Consider the following 18910-nt stretch of genomic DNA (forward strand, 5'->3'; position numbering starts at 1 on the left):
GATATTTACAAACTATTAAGTTCACTGCAAAGTAACTTTTGTACCTTGGGAGAAACATTTACTTCTACAACTGTAACAGCTACTGAATGAATAATAATGCTCATAATAATTTCAGGATCATGACAACAGTTTTAGTGTGGGTGCTTCACAGGTACACATACATAGCAAACCCAACACCACGCCACCTCACACGCTGCACACTGAGGAGTCCTCGCTTAAAGACAACCTGATTCAGGCATAGTGTGTGGGAAGTGAAGGTTATTTAGAAGGTCATATGAATGTACTCTGTGTCACCCATAATGCTTATACAGCCAGCCTGCATTAGATAACCACAGTAGAGCAGAACATCTTGAAGTTGGGTTCATTTTTTTTAGCCATTCAGCACGATCACCCCTTGAAGCCATGAAAAAATTAAGTGGATTATAATTGTAGTGGTTTTGTCTTTACAAAGGCTGGCGCAGGAGGGGAAGAGACAGTCTGATTAGCAGAAGTATACAGACAGAGCTGGAAGGGGATGGGAGTAAGAGGGAGACATATTGGGCAGGACGAATAGCATGTGTGGTGTGTAAAGTTTACAGGAGATTTTGGCTGTGCCCCGCTAAAATTCAGACACTGAGGATGCATCATATAGATACATATATTTGAAGGCATGAACAATTGACTATTACACTTAGAAATGTGCAGCATGGGTATTTGTACATTTTTTTAATTTGGGGAAAATCCGGGAAGAAGTGTTATTTCTTACCTAGTTTCCAATCATTAAATATGAATTCTGAGAGTTCATCATCATTATCATTCCAAAAATCTGCATGAAATTTCCATCAGTTCCAAGCTTTCTGCTACTACGGTATTTTTTCTACAATTTTTGTGTAGGTGTATATGAGTACGTGTTGTGTAAGGGTAAATACAAATTAAAAATAAGAGGCTTAATTCTCCCTGCTGAAAATGAGAGACTTCCTCTCCCAGCCTGCAGCCTTCATCCTTTGTTCTTAAAGCATTTACGTTTGAAAAATAATAATTGTTAAGTTCTTTCTCTGTCTCTTTGAAATGTACGTAAATCTTTTTGAAAAGCTAAAGGGAAGACACAGGGATGTCTTTCAGATAGAGAGAGATAGAGGTGATAACAAGGAAGACAGGACCTCTATCTCTCAGTTTCTATGGGAGGGGAGGAGTGTTAACTTTCAGCAGGCACTTGCTCCAAGTTGCAAAACTCCCTTCATGAAGATAGAAAAAGCTTAATTTTTTTTCTTTTGGATAAAGCCAGTTAACTAACAAGTGATCACCCCATTACCAGGTGAATTTAAGATGACTATGTGCGGCAAATGGAGTTCACCCTTTGTGCCACAAACATGGAGACTCATTTACCATGTAGCTGCTTTTATAACAATACCTTTTAGTAAAAGCTACAAAATAGTTGTTGTTTTTTAACTTCAAGTAGTCATCTTTATTTATTTCTAGTCCAGTAGTTATCTTTAAAGAGGCATTAAGGATTGTCACTACTAAAAAATATTTAAAAGATAAGAATATAGCTAACTCAAAATCACAAGTAGATAGATGGGTTAGGGATTCAGGATTTTCCATTGACGAGAAGTTGTACACCACTCACTGTTCGTTCAAGTTGGGACCTCACAATAAATAATGTCATCTGATGAACTGCAGTCTTCTTTTAAAACAGGGTATTATACATTTGCTCTAAATATGTCCATAATTAATAGTCTCCTGCATTCTGGAAAGATGTGCTTAGCCTCTGCAGCTGTATTCTAGGGAAAGAAACCATTTCCTTCCAGTGAGTGAATGAGGCTCTCCTCTAGAAGAAAGCCAAGGACAAATACATAATTCAAGCTAGCAGAAAAAGATAGATTCAGGGTCTTACACTGAGGACTGATCTTTTTTCTTGCTATGGCCAGAAGCACAGAATTTGTACCTGATAATGAGTTAGACCCACACTGGACTATTTTTAGAGCCCCTATCATAACAGGATTAAAAGGGCATGCTTTGCTCCTGAAGACCGAGAACATGATTATAAGAAGAGAAAGGGATAGATGGTTCACTTGAACCTCAGAAAATATTATTTTCAAGATTGCATTGTTTTCTCGGAATTAGCAAGGGTCAAGCAGAAAGCTTAAAGAATTTTAATACACAGTTAAATTAAATGTCCACAGGATTTTTAAAAACATGCTTATTCTCCCTTTCCTAACCTCTCATCCACTTTTTCTGTAATTTGGGGGAAAAAAAAAGTGTTATTACCCATACATATGTCAGGACAGCACAAATGGCAGTGAAAGGTATTTTACAACAATAATTAAACCAGTAAGGCCACTTGCTACACTGATCATGCATAGCAGAAAGAGAAAAAAAAAGCAGAATTCAAATTTTCTTATGAGAACTCTTACAACTCTTGGCTTTGAATCCAAATGCACATCTGCATATCTGATCCAGATTATACATAGTGTTGTAGTAAATGCAAATGATTTTACTTGTTATTACCCCACAGTTCGGTTTGTAATATATGTTTTTAGATTTGCTGTTTCTCCCATAGTCTGTAGGCAGGAAAGAAACTGGTTGGTAAGGCATATAGTTACTATGTATTGATACCTCAAAGTTAGGAATTACTTAAACCAGTTCAGGTTTTCCCACATTTATAATATCATTCAGTCCATTGATTGTTAGGATAAAAAAGATCACTTATTTTCTCTAAAATTAGTATAATGTAATCTAGGATGACTTTTAGAAGTCTCCTTTTATGTTCTTGGGATAGCAAGCCATTAATTTCTTCACTTTTTTTTTTTAAAGATTTTATTTATTTATTTATTTGAGAGAGAATGAAAGAGATAGCATGAGAGGGAAGAGGGTCAGAGGGAGAAGCAGACTCCCCGCCGAGCAGGGAGCCCGATGTGGGACTCGATCCCGGGACTCCAGGATCACGACCCGAGCCGAAGGCAGTCGCTCAACCAACTGAGCCACCCAGGCGCCCCTCTTCACATATTTTTTAAGCTTTCCTTAGCCGATTTCATTTTAAGTTTTGAAATGGCTCCAGCCTTACCTGTTGGGCATCCTCCCATTTTTCCTTGTTTTCTTCATCTAGAAGGTTGCTAACTATTTGAAAGAAGTTCTGCAAATTAAATCGGATAAAAGATTTAATGTTACATGAGGGAATATACTTTTCAAAAACATCCATTTGAACCGATTGTGTGGTAAGAGTATAAACACTTTGCCATATTGCTTTATGATCCTAACATATTATTCTAGAAGATCTTTGAGGATCCTTTCTCAGCACCATACTTCTGGGATTTCTCTATAACTTCACATATACACCTCAGAAGACATCAGAATAGGGAAAATACTTATGTTTACTTACGATTTTATCTTCCATTGAAGTCTCTGTATTGTATTCTGTCATGCTATCACCAAATTATTCCTCACAAATAAGTTGTCTTCCTTCAGTAGTGAAAATCCTTTGTGTATGTCTAAGTACAAGTTATCCAGTGATTGTGAACCATGATAGCTAGTTATATTGCTGTTCTGAAGAACATTGTAGTGAAGAAACAGACTGCGGGTAAGGCTGAGGCCTGTGACAGGCCTCCTCAGCTGGATCCTGGGTCTGCGCTTCCCGGCTGTTTTTAATTTTTACAACTACCTCTTGCAAAGATGACATGGAATTTTCTGAGTACCTGGCATAGAGCACATGGTTAAGTGCTCAATAAATCCTAGCTATTTCAAATAATTATTCTTTATTCTGCCTTTTGCCAGCAAGCCAAAATGGAAGAATGAATAAACACAGTAGCATGTTCCTATTCAAGGCCCAAATCCTCATCATCACCCATGTGGCCTAACTGCTGAAGACCTATTGGCTTGACTTTAGCCTAGTAGCACCCCCCGTGAGTCTTCGGTTTTCCCTTTCCGCGCAGACAGGCAGGTTTGGGCACGCATACATAGGCAGAGACTCAGGTCAGTTCATCTGCATTAGTACCCATGTCACACATGAGGGATCTTGACCAGAGAGACCTTCTTGTCCTCCCACACTACACTGTGTCTTCAAAACACAGGAGCCAGGAGAAGAAGACCAGAGTGCCTGTTGAAAACGAACAGTGACTTGGGGTTACAGGCGACCTAAGAAGTGCAAAGTGAAGCGATGACATTTATCTTAAGCTACATGGACAGCGGTCCCTCCATTGTGTCCTCAGAGCCCATCTCTTCTGCTTGGTTTGTATGTAATTTAGCAGGAGCACTGCCTCAGACGGATATATCAGCTCAGGACAAGACCCCCTCGAGGGGGAAATAATCGCAATTTTTAGCCTCATCAGCCTTCCTCCCTAGCCAGCTTTTCAAAGAAGGTCTTTATTCAAATTCCAAATAAAGTCACCTGCATGTTTTTAGAAGAAAAACAAAGCTGCTTCACTTCCTCTTCTCTTGTGCTTTGAAGCTGTGAGTATCTATATTTAATTGCCCTATTTGTGCTATTTATTTTAATAGTTCCTGGTAATCACATGGTTGGAACATGTTTCAAGTCATAACCTCTGTAAAAGTTACAGAATATTTTTTGCGACTCTTGAAAATACTGCAAGTCTGTTTGAGACCTGTTTTCAATTCATTTAAATTTTTTGTACTGCCAGCCATTTTTTTCCACTTAAAATTTTCTGGTTGGAGTGATAACATTTTAAGAGCTTAGTCCATTGAGCTGTAACTCTACCTATGGGCAGAAAGAATTAACCTTCAGAGTTCTCCAATTGCCTATGGCTGTTTAACTCAGTAGGGGACATGCTGCTAATGAGGCAAAAGTTGCAGATTTCATCCCTGTCCATGCCAGTTAGCTGTGCTGAGGTCCATGACCACAGTCTGCATCCTAACCCCTGCCAGCTTTCATACAAATGCACGCCACCACTAACAAGAGACACCAAGAGAATGGGAAGCAATTTGTGCAAATGCATCTCCATTTCTGAGAAAACACTTCACAAAGCATATTTTACTGATAGTGGGTCAGTGACCCTGCGCTTTACATGAAGGCTGGGGAGCACACACAATTCCTTGATCAAAGTGATACATTCAGAGTTCAGTTTTTTTTTTTTTCTTAAAGTGCCAAAGGACATATACAAAAAACACAAATTACTAAAATATACATTCAACTAGGCAAACAGAGAGTGTAAGAAATGTTTTTATATCACCTTCCAAGGCAATGAGACGGACTTTATTAATCAGGGTGGAAAACTGGTACAGAATAAAGTTCTCCTATCTCCCTATCGATTGGATTGGGAATGATCTGCTGTGAGATCACGCAGGGCACAGTGAGCTAAGCCTGAAAATCCAGAGAGGGGGAGGCGGGGCACTTACGGGGAGACTGTCTTTCTTATTCCTCAGTGTATCCTCAGTACACACAAATGCCTTGTCCTTGGCATGTATTTAATAGAGTCCTCACTTAAAGGAAATAATGAAGTCACACAGCCACTACACATCAGGCTCTCGAACAAAACTCAAGCATCATTCCTTTGAGCGGACCCTGCTCTCATCTCTCTATCATTTCACTTTGACATTTGCTCAAAGATCAGACTGAGCAAAGAGTAGAATCAAACAGAATAGCATTTTTTTGAGAAGGGGACATATAACATTTTAGGCCACTTGATTGAATTTTTGAGGAAAGTATGAAGCAACTTCCCTGGCAGATGCACTGCTCACTGGCGTTCTTCAGGAACTCTGCTTATTCTGGCAAGATCTCTCTTTTGGTGACTTATGTGTCAGGTCACTTATGTCAGCCCCTGAGTTGCGACTGACAGTAGTAGGTTTTTGTTTTGTTTTGTTTTTATCAGCCCTGATCTCTATGGCCTAGACTGTTCTGAAAAATTAAGTGTCCTTGGCCAAATCTGAGTTTGGAGCTTGAACGGGGCAGACCTGGTTTAAAATCGTCCCCAACCTTCATTAGCTGTGTGGTTCCAGGCTAATGTTGCCCACCTCTGCCTTCCTTCTCTAATCAATAAGATAGAAATGATAGATATTAGCTGCCTGCCAGAGCCATTGTGAAGCTTGGAGCTAATTCTTAGCACAGAATCTGACACGTGGTAAGTGCTCAATATATGGCGGCTTTATGATTTTATTTCCTCTGTGTTATCTTTTTTATGACCAGTGGTGTGATGTGTATTTGTGGCCACATGACAGTGAATCTGCACCCATAAGGCTGCCATAGACTTTCACAACCTGGGGTGCTCTCTCCTTCTCTCTTTTATAGCCTCTTCCTCTCCAAGCAGTATGTGGAGCACAGAGCTTATTCACCACTAACTTCGGGGCCTATCATCTGTCCATGAGAAAACTCTCGTTCCTAAGAAATGTACTCTGCTGGAAGGGTTTTCAGTGTTATTATTATTGGACACCTATTATGTGAGAGACATTGTGCAAACGTTTGTTGGACACAAAGGTTGGGGGGCATGACTCTTCACTTATTCTTTGCAGGAAGTATTATGAAAATCAGCGCAATAAATGTCTGTTTTAAAGAGAAGCCATAAATGTTTCTGCCACATTCATAGTGCAAGTCCTAGATTTGGCCACATGAGACTAAAAGGCCACTCTATTTTATGGAAAGTGGTAACTCATTGTTTGTTTTACATCTGATTGGCTTCTGCTTGACAAATTTCTCATGTACTCTATAAAATTTTCTATAAATATACTGAAACATATCTGAGCATTTAGATTTTGCTGAAGTCCTTGTGGGAACAGAGCTGTAGATGAAGCTAGTGATTTGAGATATCTGAGCTCTGGGAAATGTGTTCTCCTCCTCTTAACCCATCAGGGGGGCACTGAGAGACAAAGACAAGCCCTAAGGAATAGATTTGATAATGTAGAACTGAAAGTTTTAAGGATTCATGATGGTCTTTAAGGAATCATGATGGTCCTGACTAGAAACACAGGACGACCATAAAAAGGCATAAAGGCTAAACAAGGAGTCAGGGACAAGTCATTAGGGTAAGGATGCACAGAACAGGATAGGCCATTGACTCCCCAATCTAGAGAGCAGTTGATAGCTGCAAGGCCATGCATGATCTAGTCCCTTCTTATTGCTCCAAATCTGCCTTAAGCTCTCCTGCCCCACAGTCTCTATATTGCAGGTTCTTTAGACTTCTTCATGCATGCCAAACTCTTTCCTGCTTAGCCTCTGGACCTATATAATGCTGTTCCCTTTCTCTGACTGCTCTACTTCCTGTTCTTTACTTGAATAACTCTTTCTTGTCCTTCATGTCTACATTTATATGCAATTTCCTCAAGAGGGCCTTATCAGATCATTACCACCACCCTAAGTTTTCAGGGTCAGCATATTTTTTTTTCCTGATTGTATTCAGTGAACATTTTTATTTTCCATTTACCAATATCTTCATCATTCAAAATGAACAAAAAATTCCATTGGACAAAGGGAACTGTCAGTTCATAGACATAAACAACCATAAAAATATGATGTAAAGGAAGTGGGTATATAAGGGGCCCTTGTTCTCTGTCCTGATAGTCAGTTTTCCCCAATACAGGGTGAATAAGTATGCATCCCTGGCTCCACCCCATCTCTACATCCCTGCAGGAGCAACTCAACAAAACTACCATGCATTGACCCAAGGATGAACAACTGCACTTCATCTTAACATAAAAGAGAGGATAGTAATGCAGGCAACCATCCAACTGTATAGCACCCACTTAAAAGGTGACAAACATGTTGACTTGTAGTTGCATTGCGTAGTCTTTTCAAGTGTATCACCATTTTTAATTATAATGTACTTGTATGATGATCATTTCAGGGCTTTTCCCTTCACCATTTTATAATCTAGTTGGGATTATTTCACTCTTATGCCCTAGTGTACAGCATAAGGCAAGGAAAATGTAAACACTCAAACATTTCAAAATGATTAACTGCATGCCTTCTGTATATAAGACAATGGGCTAGGCATTGAAAGAATTAAAAAAAAAAATCAACAAATGGCCCCCACCTAATTTGCTACCTCCTTCCAAATCAACACCTTCCTCTGCCGTATATCAGTGCCAGCAAGTTCCTCACTATGTCCAGGGAAGGAGATATGACACTTACTTTTACAGATAAGAAGACTGGTTATCTTGAATGAATATGGAATCAAACCTTTCTTACTTAAAATGGTATACTGACGTCTTGGGACCATCCTAAGCACAGACACATACTTTTGAGAAGTTGTAGGGCCTAATTAATGGATGGGAAGCAGCTGTGGATAGTTGACCCTGGTCCTCAGTTTTAAATCCAGCAACAACCAATGAAGAGGCCTTCTCTTCCAAAAATACAGTTTACTCTTTGGCAAACACAGCAAACCCTCCCAGCCCTACAACTACCACTATCCCACCCTTTGCAGGATGCATATGGTCATAGAAATGCTGCTTTGTTAAGCAAAAGAACAGCATAAAGAAAGTTATAAAAATATAACCCAGGCAGCAAAGCACAGTGGGCTTTGGCAAGGAAGAAGCCTGGGGAAAGTTACATCGGTAGGTAAGTATTTCAATAGTTCAAAAGAACAATTACAAAGACCTAAAGGACAACAGTGGATTTGAGAATGGAAAGGGGAGGGAAGACATGGAAAATATTTGAGAAGCATGAACGTATCTACTTATTTATTTATTGAACACCTACTAAATACCTGGCAGTGTTGTAAGTGCTGCGAATACCACAGTGAACAAGGCACATGAGGGCTCCTACTCTCATGGAGCTTACACTGTTATGGGTACTGGAAAGCAATAAATAAGTAAATAAGATGATTTCAGGGGGTGATACAAAAATAACACAGTTTATGGGAATAGACAGTAACTGGGTTGGGGAGGGGTGTGTGCATGCTTATGCGAGATTGCTTTGGGTTGAATGTTCAGCAGGAAACATCTTTCCAATGAGGTGACATTTGAGCATAGAACACAGTGGTAAGAAGGAGGCAGCCATGGGAAGACCTGAGGAGGAGAGTTCCAGGAAAAATAGGAAGAGAAATGACAACTTCCTAGGGTAGAGGGGACAGTATGCACAAGTTTTTTTGTTTTGTTTTGTTTTGTTTTTAAAGATTTTGTTTATTAGACAGAGATAGAGAGAGACAGCCAGAGAGGGAACACAAGCAGGGGGAGCGGGAGTGGGAGAAGCAGGCTTCCCACAGAGCAGGGAGCCTGATGTGGGGCTCGATCCAGGACCCTGGGATCATGACTTGAGCCGAAGGCACACGCTTAACGACTGAGCCACCCAGGCACCCCAGGATAAGTTTTAAAAAACAGAGAGAAAGCTGGTAGAGCTGGTGTGGTCTTAAAACAGGGGGAGGGATGTGGGAGAGGAGGGAGACTATGAACACAAGATGTAGAGGATAGAGGTCAGAAAAAGTGGGGCCTTGATCCCAGGCTGTAGTTCTATGACATGAATTTCATTAGAAATAAAAGATCTGCCTTTGGCTGCTGAATGGAAAACAAAATGCAGAAGAGTGAGAGGGAAAACAAGGAGGTCAGAAAGGAGTCTGTCTTGCTTATTGAGGCTGGAGATGATGCTAGCTTGGTTAGGGAAACAATATGACATGGTGACAGACTGCACAGGAGGGAGAGTACAGCATCAAAGATCAGTCTTTGGCTCCCAATTCAGGCAGTTTAGAATGATGATGCAGTCAGCCACGCTAAATACCAAAGAAGAAATAGCAGTGTTGCAAAAGAAGATAGTTTCATTTTGTTCAGTTTGTGTATGAAGAGTCTATAATATATCTAAAAGAAGAGGCCCAGTGGGCTGTTTTAACTACAAGTTGGAATCTTAAAAGGTAAATATTTGTGACTCATTAGTTCTAGTTGAAAACTGGAGCCTTTGGGAGAAAAAAAAAGGTAACTAGGAATAGAGTTGAATGGGATGAAGTCAAGGTCAAAGCACCGGTGACAGACTAGATAGGAAGAGGAATAAGTAAGAGAGATGGGAGATAAGAAGGTAGAAAGAGAAGCAGTATTTAAAGGTGATAGAATAAAATAAATTCAGAAAGAAGACACTCCACTGGGGAGATTAATCTAGAGGAGATAGACGAGGCATTTAACAAGGGTAAAAATCCAAAGAGGGTTCAAGGAGTAGTTCGGTACATCTCATGTCTTTTTTCAGCCTCTATGCACTTGGCCAACGACACATGCATGTGGGAGATACAAAACCATGGACACACCCAGATTATAGACAAAGACATGAATAACATATGTCCAACTTCCTCTGACCTGGCTGTGACTCTACTTCTTAGTCTTCTATTCCAAAAAACATACATAAGTGAAATTGAGAAACATTATTATACAAACAATCTTGGGTTTGTCCTAACGTACTTTTTAAAAAACTAACCATCCCTAAAGAGTACTTGAACTTATTTTTTTTGGTAACAGGTGAATAGACAAAATAACTCATAACTAATTAGGACAGAGTCATGACACTGTGGCTTAAATCTTTTATCTCGAATATCTACTCAAGCAGCACATCAACTAGCCATTGACAATTAGAAACTATCAAGGTTCAGGAAGGCAGGAGACTATAATCCAGGATGCCCCCTGGCAGGTTCTGAGACCTGCCTCACAGGTCTCACAGAAACTCTGACTCATTTTGAGAATGACATCAGAACATCATTCCAGGAACACTGGCTGTCTTTCACACTAAACTCATTGCTCTGCCATGATTTAAGACAGTTTGACCTGTAGAGTTTCTGAATAGCTTGGATGGGTGATTTTTTACTCAATGCTACCAGTCTCTTCAGGCTAAGTTCAGGACCAAGGGCTCCAGCAGGAGGCAGCAGAGAGGGTGTGCTTTGAGGTACAGTGGATGAGGGAGGCTAAGTGAAAAAAAAGAAGCCATCGGATGTTCAGTGCCTTCAGGCATGAGACGGGCACTACTCGAGGGTCCTTGTTTAAAAGGGAAAGGTGAAAAAGTTAGTTATACTAATATGATTAAATATGCTAAGGATTATTAACCAGAGGTAGCCTGGCAGAGCAGGCCAAATTATACAAACAGAACTCAATGTGGCAAAATCATCCTCAAATTCAGACAGGAGCTGCTTCTTAAGCAAGGGATGCTATAACCATCTATTCCCAAAGTTTGGGCAGGCCTGGCTGATACATCAAAGGGCCAGCAGGTGCAAGAAGCATGCACACATCCCAAATTTACCCCTGGCAACATTACAGGCAGCAGCCGTAGTAGGTCCTGTCCTGGTGTAAGATGCCTGGCCCATGCCTCTTTGCTAAAGGGCAATTCTCACAGTCCTTCAAGATTCCCCATCATGGGCTGATCGTGTCCACCCCAGATCTGAATGTTGAAGCCCTAACCGCCCCCTCAACAAAGTACCTCAGAATGTGTCTATATTTGGAGACAGAACATTTCAAGAGTTAATTAAGTTATAATGAGGCTGTTAGGGTGGAGCCTAAGGCAATCTGATGAGAGTCCTGGTAAGAGGAGGAGATCAGGACACACAGAGGTATGGGGAGCATGCACGCACAGATAGAAAAGCTCTGTGAGGACACAGTGAGAAGGCAGTCAGAGGCAAGCTAAGGAGAGAGGCCTTGGGAGAAACCAAACCTGCCGACCTCTTGATCTTGGACTTCTATCTCCAGAACTATGAGAAAATAAAGTTCTACTGCTTAAGCCACCCACTCTGTGGTTATTTGTTGTGGCAGCTCTAGCAAACCAATGTATTCCCCAATAATTTTTTAAAAGAAAAATCTTCAAGTGGCGCTGGGCGGTTCAGTCTTTTAAGCATCCCACTCTTTTTTTTTTTTTAAGATTTATTTATTTATTTGAGAGAGAGAGAATGAGAGAGAGAGAGTACATGAGAGGGGGGAGGGTCAGAGGGAGAAGCAGGCTCCCTTACTGAGCAGGGAGCCCAATGTGGGACTCGATCCTGGGACTCCGGGATCATGACCTGAGCCGAAGGCAGTTGCTTAACCAACTGAGCCACCCAGGAGCCCAAGCATCCCACTCTTGATTTCAGCCCAGGTCCTGATCTCAGGGTCATGAGATTGAGCCCCGAGTTGGGCTCTGTACTCAGTGGGGAGTCAGCTTGAGATTCTCTTTCCCTCTGCCACGCCCGCTCAGATACTCTCTCTTTCTCTAAAATAAATAATCTTTAAAAATAAATAAATAAAAGGAAAACCTTCGGTAATAAGTGGAAACACAATAGAAAACTACCTGTATATTTTGCTAGTGCAAATCTCAGTATTTTCTTGACTCCAAAGGAAATAATGAATAATTCTGAAAGGGACAAAACTATCAGATGTTTTACTATATTTTTTTAAACCCAACTGAAAAAATTTATTTACACATACATGGCGTTTACCAGTCTATAGGCAGTACTACACATATTCTTAAAACTTCTTAGCCTCCCGCCCTCTTCCTACCTGATTGTTGCACATACTTTGCACTCTCCTGTGCAGATTGTGAGTTTACCTCAGCCAGCAGCCATCTTCTAAAGTTTGTTCTTGGTAGGATTTAATCATGTTGATTTGGGAAGCAAGATTTATTGCTTAATATCTCATCCATTTAAGGAAATCATTTGGCACTGAATTTCTTATTTTCACCTTTATAATAAGGGCGAGGTTTAAATACTACCTAGAAAGAGCTGTTGTTGTACAGGGCTCTCTCTGCCACAGAGAAATCATAGGAAATCCTCCCAGGCTGCTAAGCATTGAAAATAGGAGCTGTTTATGACTTGGAGTGATTGCCAGCTGGGAGTTGTGGTCCTGTTCACAACTTGGTTCCCACTGAGCTAGAAATCCTGGTTATTGATGTAAGCCATTCTCTACGTCCACTTGCTCCCTATCTTTAAAATGGCCTTGCAATGTTGACCTTAAGGACTAATGCTTCTTTTCGGACTCCTATTTTCCTTGACACATTCTCTACCCTTCTCCTCTGTAATAAGTGATTAAAAAAAAAAGTGCCCATACTTCCCCAGATGGTGCCATGAGGAACATCTGGCCTTCCCCTCTTTGTAAGAGAGATACCAAAGTACATATGTGCATTGGCACATTGGTCATTCATGGACATGTGCAGAGTGGAGAACATCTGAATCACACAATGCACATGTACCCAGCTGAGGCCAAACATGGCAATGCTCTGACTTTTTGTTTCAGTTCACATACTGTAAACAAGTTCCTTTTCATGGCCAATTTAATGCTCAGGTTGTTTTTTGTTTGTTTATGGCCAATTTAATGCTCAGGTTGTTTTTTGTTTGTTTTTTTCCCTTTATTGTGTGCTTTTTATTGGTGATTTCACTGTTTAAAATGTCCCACAGCATAGTGCTAAAGGACTATCTAGTATTCTTAAACTCAAAAAGACCGTCATGTGCCTTAGAGAAAAAAACATATGTATTAGGAAAACTTTTTCTGGCATGAATTATAGTGTCTTGGCCGTGAGTTCAATATTAATGATTAACCATATATCTTAAAAACAATGTCTTTTAACAATAACCACATAAAACAAGGTCATGTATTAATTGGTTCATGAAAATGGTATGAACAGATTCTCAAAGGAACCTCATCCTGTATTTTCCCTAGGAGGAAATGGCTCAGTATTCATTTATTTAGTGTTTGCTGCAACTTTACATAATATAACTACCATGAATAATGAGAATAGACCATACTACTATGTCTTCTTTATTTATTTAGATATGAAGAAATAAGATATAGAAATATTAAGTAATGTGTTTGAAGACACCAAGATAGTTATTAGACAAGATGGAATTTCAACCTGCATGTGTCTGATTTAATTCTGTCAAGTCTTAAAGTTCCAGTGTGTGTGTTGCAAATTCAATCTTCTATTGATAGAATGAGTCTCACTACAAATTTTCCCAGGGGTGAAAAAAAGGTAAATGGATGCATTTTCCTCTCTTTCCCTTTCTCTCTCTAAACTGGATGTTCAGAATTTTATGTGTGTGTGTGTGTGTGTGTGTGTGTGTGTGTGTGTGTGTGTGTGAACAATGTAAATTTCCCCCAAATTACTATGTTATTCATATTCATTTATTAATTACTTCAACAAATATTGGAGTGTCTACTATGCTTCAAGACATAATCATCTCTCAACAAGTTTAAAATTTATTGCTGAAAACATACCTAGAAACAAATAATTAGGATATTATGAGTGATGTTACAATGTTATATAAGAAATATGCTAGAAGTAGAGATATTTACAAGGTTTCAAAAGGCCAGGCAATTAGGAAAAATTTGAATTCTTCTTGGGATTTGATGAGAAGACTTTTGAGTAGAAGGTATTTTTGAGCTGGATCTGGAAGGAACTTGCATCAGATTGGAAACAGGAAGGATAAACTACATAGAGAACTAATAGGAAAGAAACTTAGAGATACGACAAAGCCCCAGGGTTTGGAAAAGGATGTATCAGAAGGGAAAAGACTTTTGGAATATCTTTTCTACAGTTTCCAAAAAAAAAACCTATTACTATGCTTTATCATTCCAAGACACACAACTACATTTTATTTTCTCCCCAACTTTAATAGGTTGTAGCTATTCTAGCTCACTTTCATCAATGCATCAAATCAATCTTTTAGTGAATCCAGCGTTAGTAGGCATTTTAACTAAAATGCATTGCACATAAGTACATTGAAAAGGATGCATTCTTTTTAAACCATTTTGCTTAATCTTTCTTTGTTCACTTCCCAGTTTTAAAAAAAAAGAAGTGAAAAAATCTTAGTGGTACCTATGTAATTATTAATTTTGTTGTTAAGATTCTATGTTAAATCTTGTTTGAGAACGAGGGTGTCCTGGAGGTTGGCTGGGATCCAAAGATGGATCAGGAAAATGTCTTCTTTTTCAAGATTTACTAATGAGTGATAATAATACGAGATATAAAGAGATGCAGGAGAAAAAGTGCTATTAGAATTCAGAGGCCCAGAGTACCAAGAAATTACCTTAGAAGACTGGGAGAGACCAAGCCAGTATAAGAGCACAGAGGAGGCAAAGACCAAGAGCTAAGAACATACAGTGTATTCAAGAAGCAGGAAGTGGTGGGGTGCCTGTGTGGTTCAGTGGATTAAGTGTCCAATTCTTGGTTTTGACTCAGGCCATGGTCTCATGGGTTGTGGGATCAAGCCCCATGTTGGGCTCTGTGCTCAGCAGAGAATCTGCTTGAAAGATTCTCTCCCTCTGTCCCTCCCCTCACTCTAAAATAAATAAATTAATTAAAAAAAAGAAGCAGTAAGTAATTAATTTGACACAAGTCTGTGAAGAGGAGGACTAACATGCATTTGGCTGTAAAGGTAGGTAACCTACATACTGTGGAGTGTACTAGAAGACAACATAAAGACTTTGGGCTGTCATTCAGGGGGCTTGGAGCTCCAGTGAAGGTTGCTGATCTAAGAAGTGACATAATCAGAGCTGTACTAGGATAAGTAATAGGACTATGATGTACAAGATGAAAGAGATTTAGGTAAAGATCTGAGGGAGGATTAAAGGAAAGAGGCCATGGAAATAATGTAGGCTGAGGCAATTAAAGGCTAAATTAGGATAAGAGCAGTGGGAAAAGAGAGGAAAGAAAGGATAGAAAAGATACTGTGTAGGCATAGCCTATAAAAAAGTAAAAGAAGGAAAAGTCAAGATAACATTATAATTCCAGCCTAAGGACCCCTAATTCTACAAAGGGAAGTACAATATGCAAGAAAATTTGCAATTCAAGATAAGTTCAGTTTATCCCCATATTAATCCTGATGTGCTAGCCAATCAGAAATGACCAGAGCCCTTGGAAATAGAGGATTGAAGTTTAAGTAAGGTACAGGCAATGTTGACTAAGGTTACAAACCAGAGTTTATAATCAAGTAAAGATGATAAATATATATAAAATGTTTCTATAAAGTGATGGAAAGTAGAATAAGAGAGGTGTAAAGTTGTCTGGGATTTCAGAAAAGAGAAAGATCATTTTTAGATGGAGTTTGGGGCTTGCTGGTCTGGCATTCAGAAAGTCTTGCTAGATCCAGGCTAAAGATTTTGACAGACAGAGATGGAAGAAGAAGGAATTCCAAAAGAGGAGGGCATTCCAGGGCCTGAAAAGATACCAGTAAAGACAATGAAATAGAAAAAAATCGCTCTCACTTGTGAAGGGATGACTGGGACACCAACATGCTGAGAATTTTGTGTAGTGTGGAGGATTAATAAAAGAGTGGGGTGGAAATTTCTGACTATGTCAAAATGACAACAAAATAATCAGCCAAACTGCTCTATTTAAGTCAAACCAGCTAATATTCCCATGACTAAGCCTTTGGTTAAACTAATTGTTCATTGAGTCAATGCACTCTAATGAGTAACTCAATCAAAATATGTTCCCAGTATAACCTGTTAATCTTAATTTCTTCAGTTTCAGCATCTAAAAATGTTAAAGCTCTATACTCTTGAGGGTTAAAGGAGGTCCTAGAGATTATGTAGTTCATCATTCTACCTGATGTTTCAACTGTGAACATAAGCGTATAAGGTTTTTTTGAAATTACAACTTGTATTTTGCATCAAGGACTTAAGATGTTATTTTTTAATGTAAATTCTAATGGACAGAAGTATCTCAGAACTATGGGGAAAATATCGGCTTGGCTTACTTTATCAAGTTTTTAAAACTGGAAAACCGTTTCATTCTTTGTAAAAAAGAATTCTTGAAATGCTCAAATGACAGTAATCTTCCATCCCACATATTTTTACAATTAAAACTATTCTTGGACACTGGTGATATAATATAAAATGCAGCACCAATAATTCTCATTTCAGTTACTTTCAGCAGTATATGCATATAATTTAAGTAACATATGTACCTCTATACATATCAGGGCATTAATATCATTTATGAACGATTCCATGATTTCAAAAAGTTTTCTTTTCGTCCTTCCCTCAATAGCTGATTAAAACAAAACAAAGCAAAACAAAACAAACAAAACAAAACAAAACAAAACCCCTCTGCATTCTCCATGTGAAATGCAAATAAAACTCCCAAATGAAGAGTAGGCTGAAAGAAAACTACCTGATCTGGGAGTTTTGCCAAAACCTTATTTTAATGAACTTTATGGGGAGATACAGGAAGAGCATTATGCTGGAAATGCAGAAATCAACTCAGCATTCTTGGCAGGAGTACATTTTAGCCTATAGCAAAAAAGGTGTTAATTTGAAATGCAAGCAGGAGTTGCATTAAACGTGCTTTGTTTGCCATGCAACAAGCTGTGCTTTAATGGCAAAGGCAATACTGAAATTGGGTGAGTACTTAAACTTTAGTATAGAAATAAATGATTTTGCTCTAGAAGTCTTCCATGACAAGAAAAACATACTGTGAGGAGTTACTGAATTTCTTTTTTTCCTATCCAGAACAATTCTCTATTTGCCCAATATTTTCAGGCAATGGTTCCACAAAATTAAATATGGCCTTCCCCCTTCTGATAGCAAAACCCCAACAAAACTTAAACTATATCTTCTTTGCATGTTATAGTTAATGTGCTTTCATTATGCCTAATGTACTTTTAAGAGTCTCTTATGGTGAGATGGTGATATTAAATGTGGGAATAAAATATCCATAATACAACCTTGAATTTGCTATTGTGCCTTTTATCTGAGGGCTCAAAACACTTTATACACATTCTCATTCAGTATCTCCTTGAGGTGTGTTATGTGCATTTTATGGTTGGGGACACTGAGGTGTACAATGACTAAGGGAATTGAGGTCATTTCCAGAGCTCACACTAAGCACAACCTGAATATGTCCCCTGCAGGAATAAGTGCTCCCTTCCTCCAAGCCAGAATGCCTCCAAAGGGCTGCAGCACTGGCTTCTCAGGGCCAAAACCCCAATGCATCTTCACTAGTCTTTTTGTTCAGGGGATTATCTCTCTTACCTGGACACCATCAGATGCAGGGATGTAACTTGCCCTTTTAAACGTGTCTGTCACATTTCTGAGAATTTCCACAGACATCAGAAGATCACCTGCATAGAAATTTTTCCTCTGAGTTAAATCCAGCAGTGTCTTGGTCACCTGGGACATTCCATCACCTGCCAACATTCGTTGCCCCTTAGCAAGGTGTTCTTTGATCTGTTATGGTCAAAAGAACAGAACAAACATCAGAATCTTCATTACTATTAATCTACATATTTTCATCAAATTTATTTAAAATTGCAGAGTCAACTCTAAAATAGCATTTACAAAATTGTAAATTTTGTGTATCTGACACCCAAATGGATAAACGTCCAGTATGCAAAAACTAATGAGTGTATACACTTTGGCAGGCATGACAGACTTACCTTTTCTAGTACTCCGAACACACAACTGAACACATTGGGAAAAGTTTGTACTAATTTGGGTTTTTAATTGAAGTAAAAATAAAAAAATACTTTTGCAGGTGATAAACAAGTGAGATGATTCAGGAAGATGTGATCAGAGACCGGAGATTAAAAACATTTCAAAATATCCATTTTTCTAACTTCCAGGAAAGATGGTGGAGTAGGAGGACCCTAAGCTCACCTTGTCACTTGAATACAACTAGCTAACATCCACATCAGTGTAAATAGACGAAAAATGACCCAAAGACTGGCAGAACAAACTCTCCACAGCTAAATGTAGAGAAGAGGCCACATTAGAGAGGATAGGAAGGGTGGAGATGCAGGTGGGAGAGGGGGAGGGAGCTACAGTCAAAGAAGGGAGGGAGAAACAGATTGTCACACCAGGGGAGCACACACAGGGAAGATGAATCCCCATAATATTTGGTTTTGAAAACCAGAGGAGCCAAATTTTGTGAGTTCTTACCATCAGCAGCCTTAAAACCTGGAACTTTAAATAAGCAGGAGAGCCAGGAGGGTGAGAGGAAACCGAGTTCCTGCCCTTAAAGAGATAACTCAACAAACAGCCCCATGGAGATACAGCATAGAAGTAACAGTCAGTCTGAAAATGTCTGGGATACATGGGAGGGAGAAAAATTTGTATACTA

At 39.2% G+C, this 18910-nt stretch overlaps 1 protein-coding gene across 2 annotated transcripts in view; it reads right to left on the bottom strand.

The window, feature by feature from the left end:
• ADGRB3 (adhesion G protein-coupled receptor B3) overlaps nucleotides 1-18910 on the bottom strand; it is a 723536-nt gene that overhangs the window by 352856 nt on the left and 351770 nt on the right. For both annotated transcript variants that reach the window (XM_028097735.2, XM_088024325.1), the window contains exons 9-10: nucleotides 17824-18018; nucleotides 3044-3112 (exon numbers count right to left, since the gene is read on the bottom strand). In XM_028097735.2, coding sequence (XP_027953536.1) covers nucleotides 3044-3112; nucleotides 17824-18018 — 264 coding nt within the window. The remainder of the gene's footprint in view (nucleotides 1-3043; nucleotides 3113-17823; nucleotides 18019-18910) is intronic.

This window comes from Eumetopias jubatus, unplaced genomic scaffold (assembly GCF_037043125.1).
Source record: "Eumetopias jubatus isolate StellerSeaLion01/CBP00866 unplaced genomic scaffold, mEumJub1_p1.0 scaffold_6, whole genome shotgun sequence".
Taxonomy (NCBI): Eukaryota; Metazoa; Chordata; class Mammalia; order Carnivora; family Otariidae; genus Eumetopias; species Eumetopias jubatus.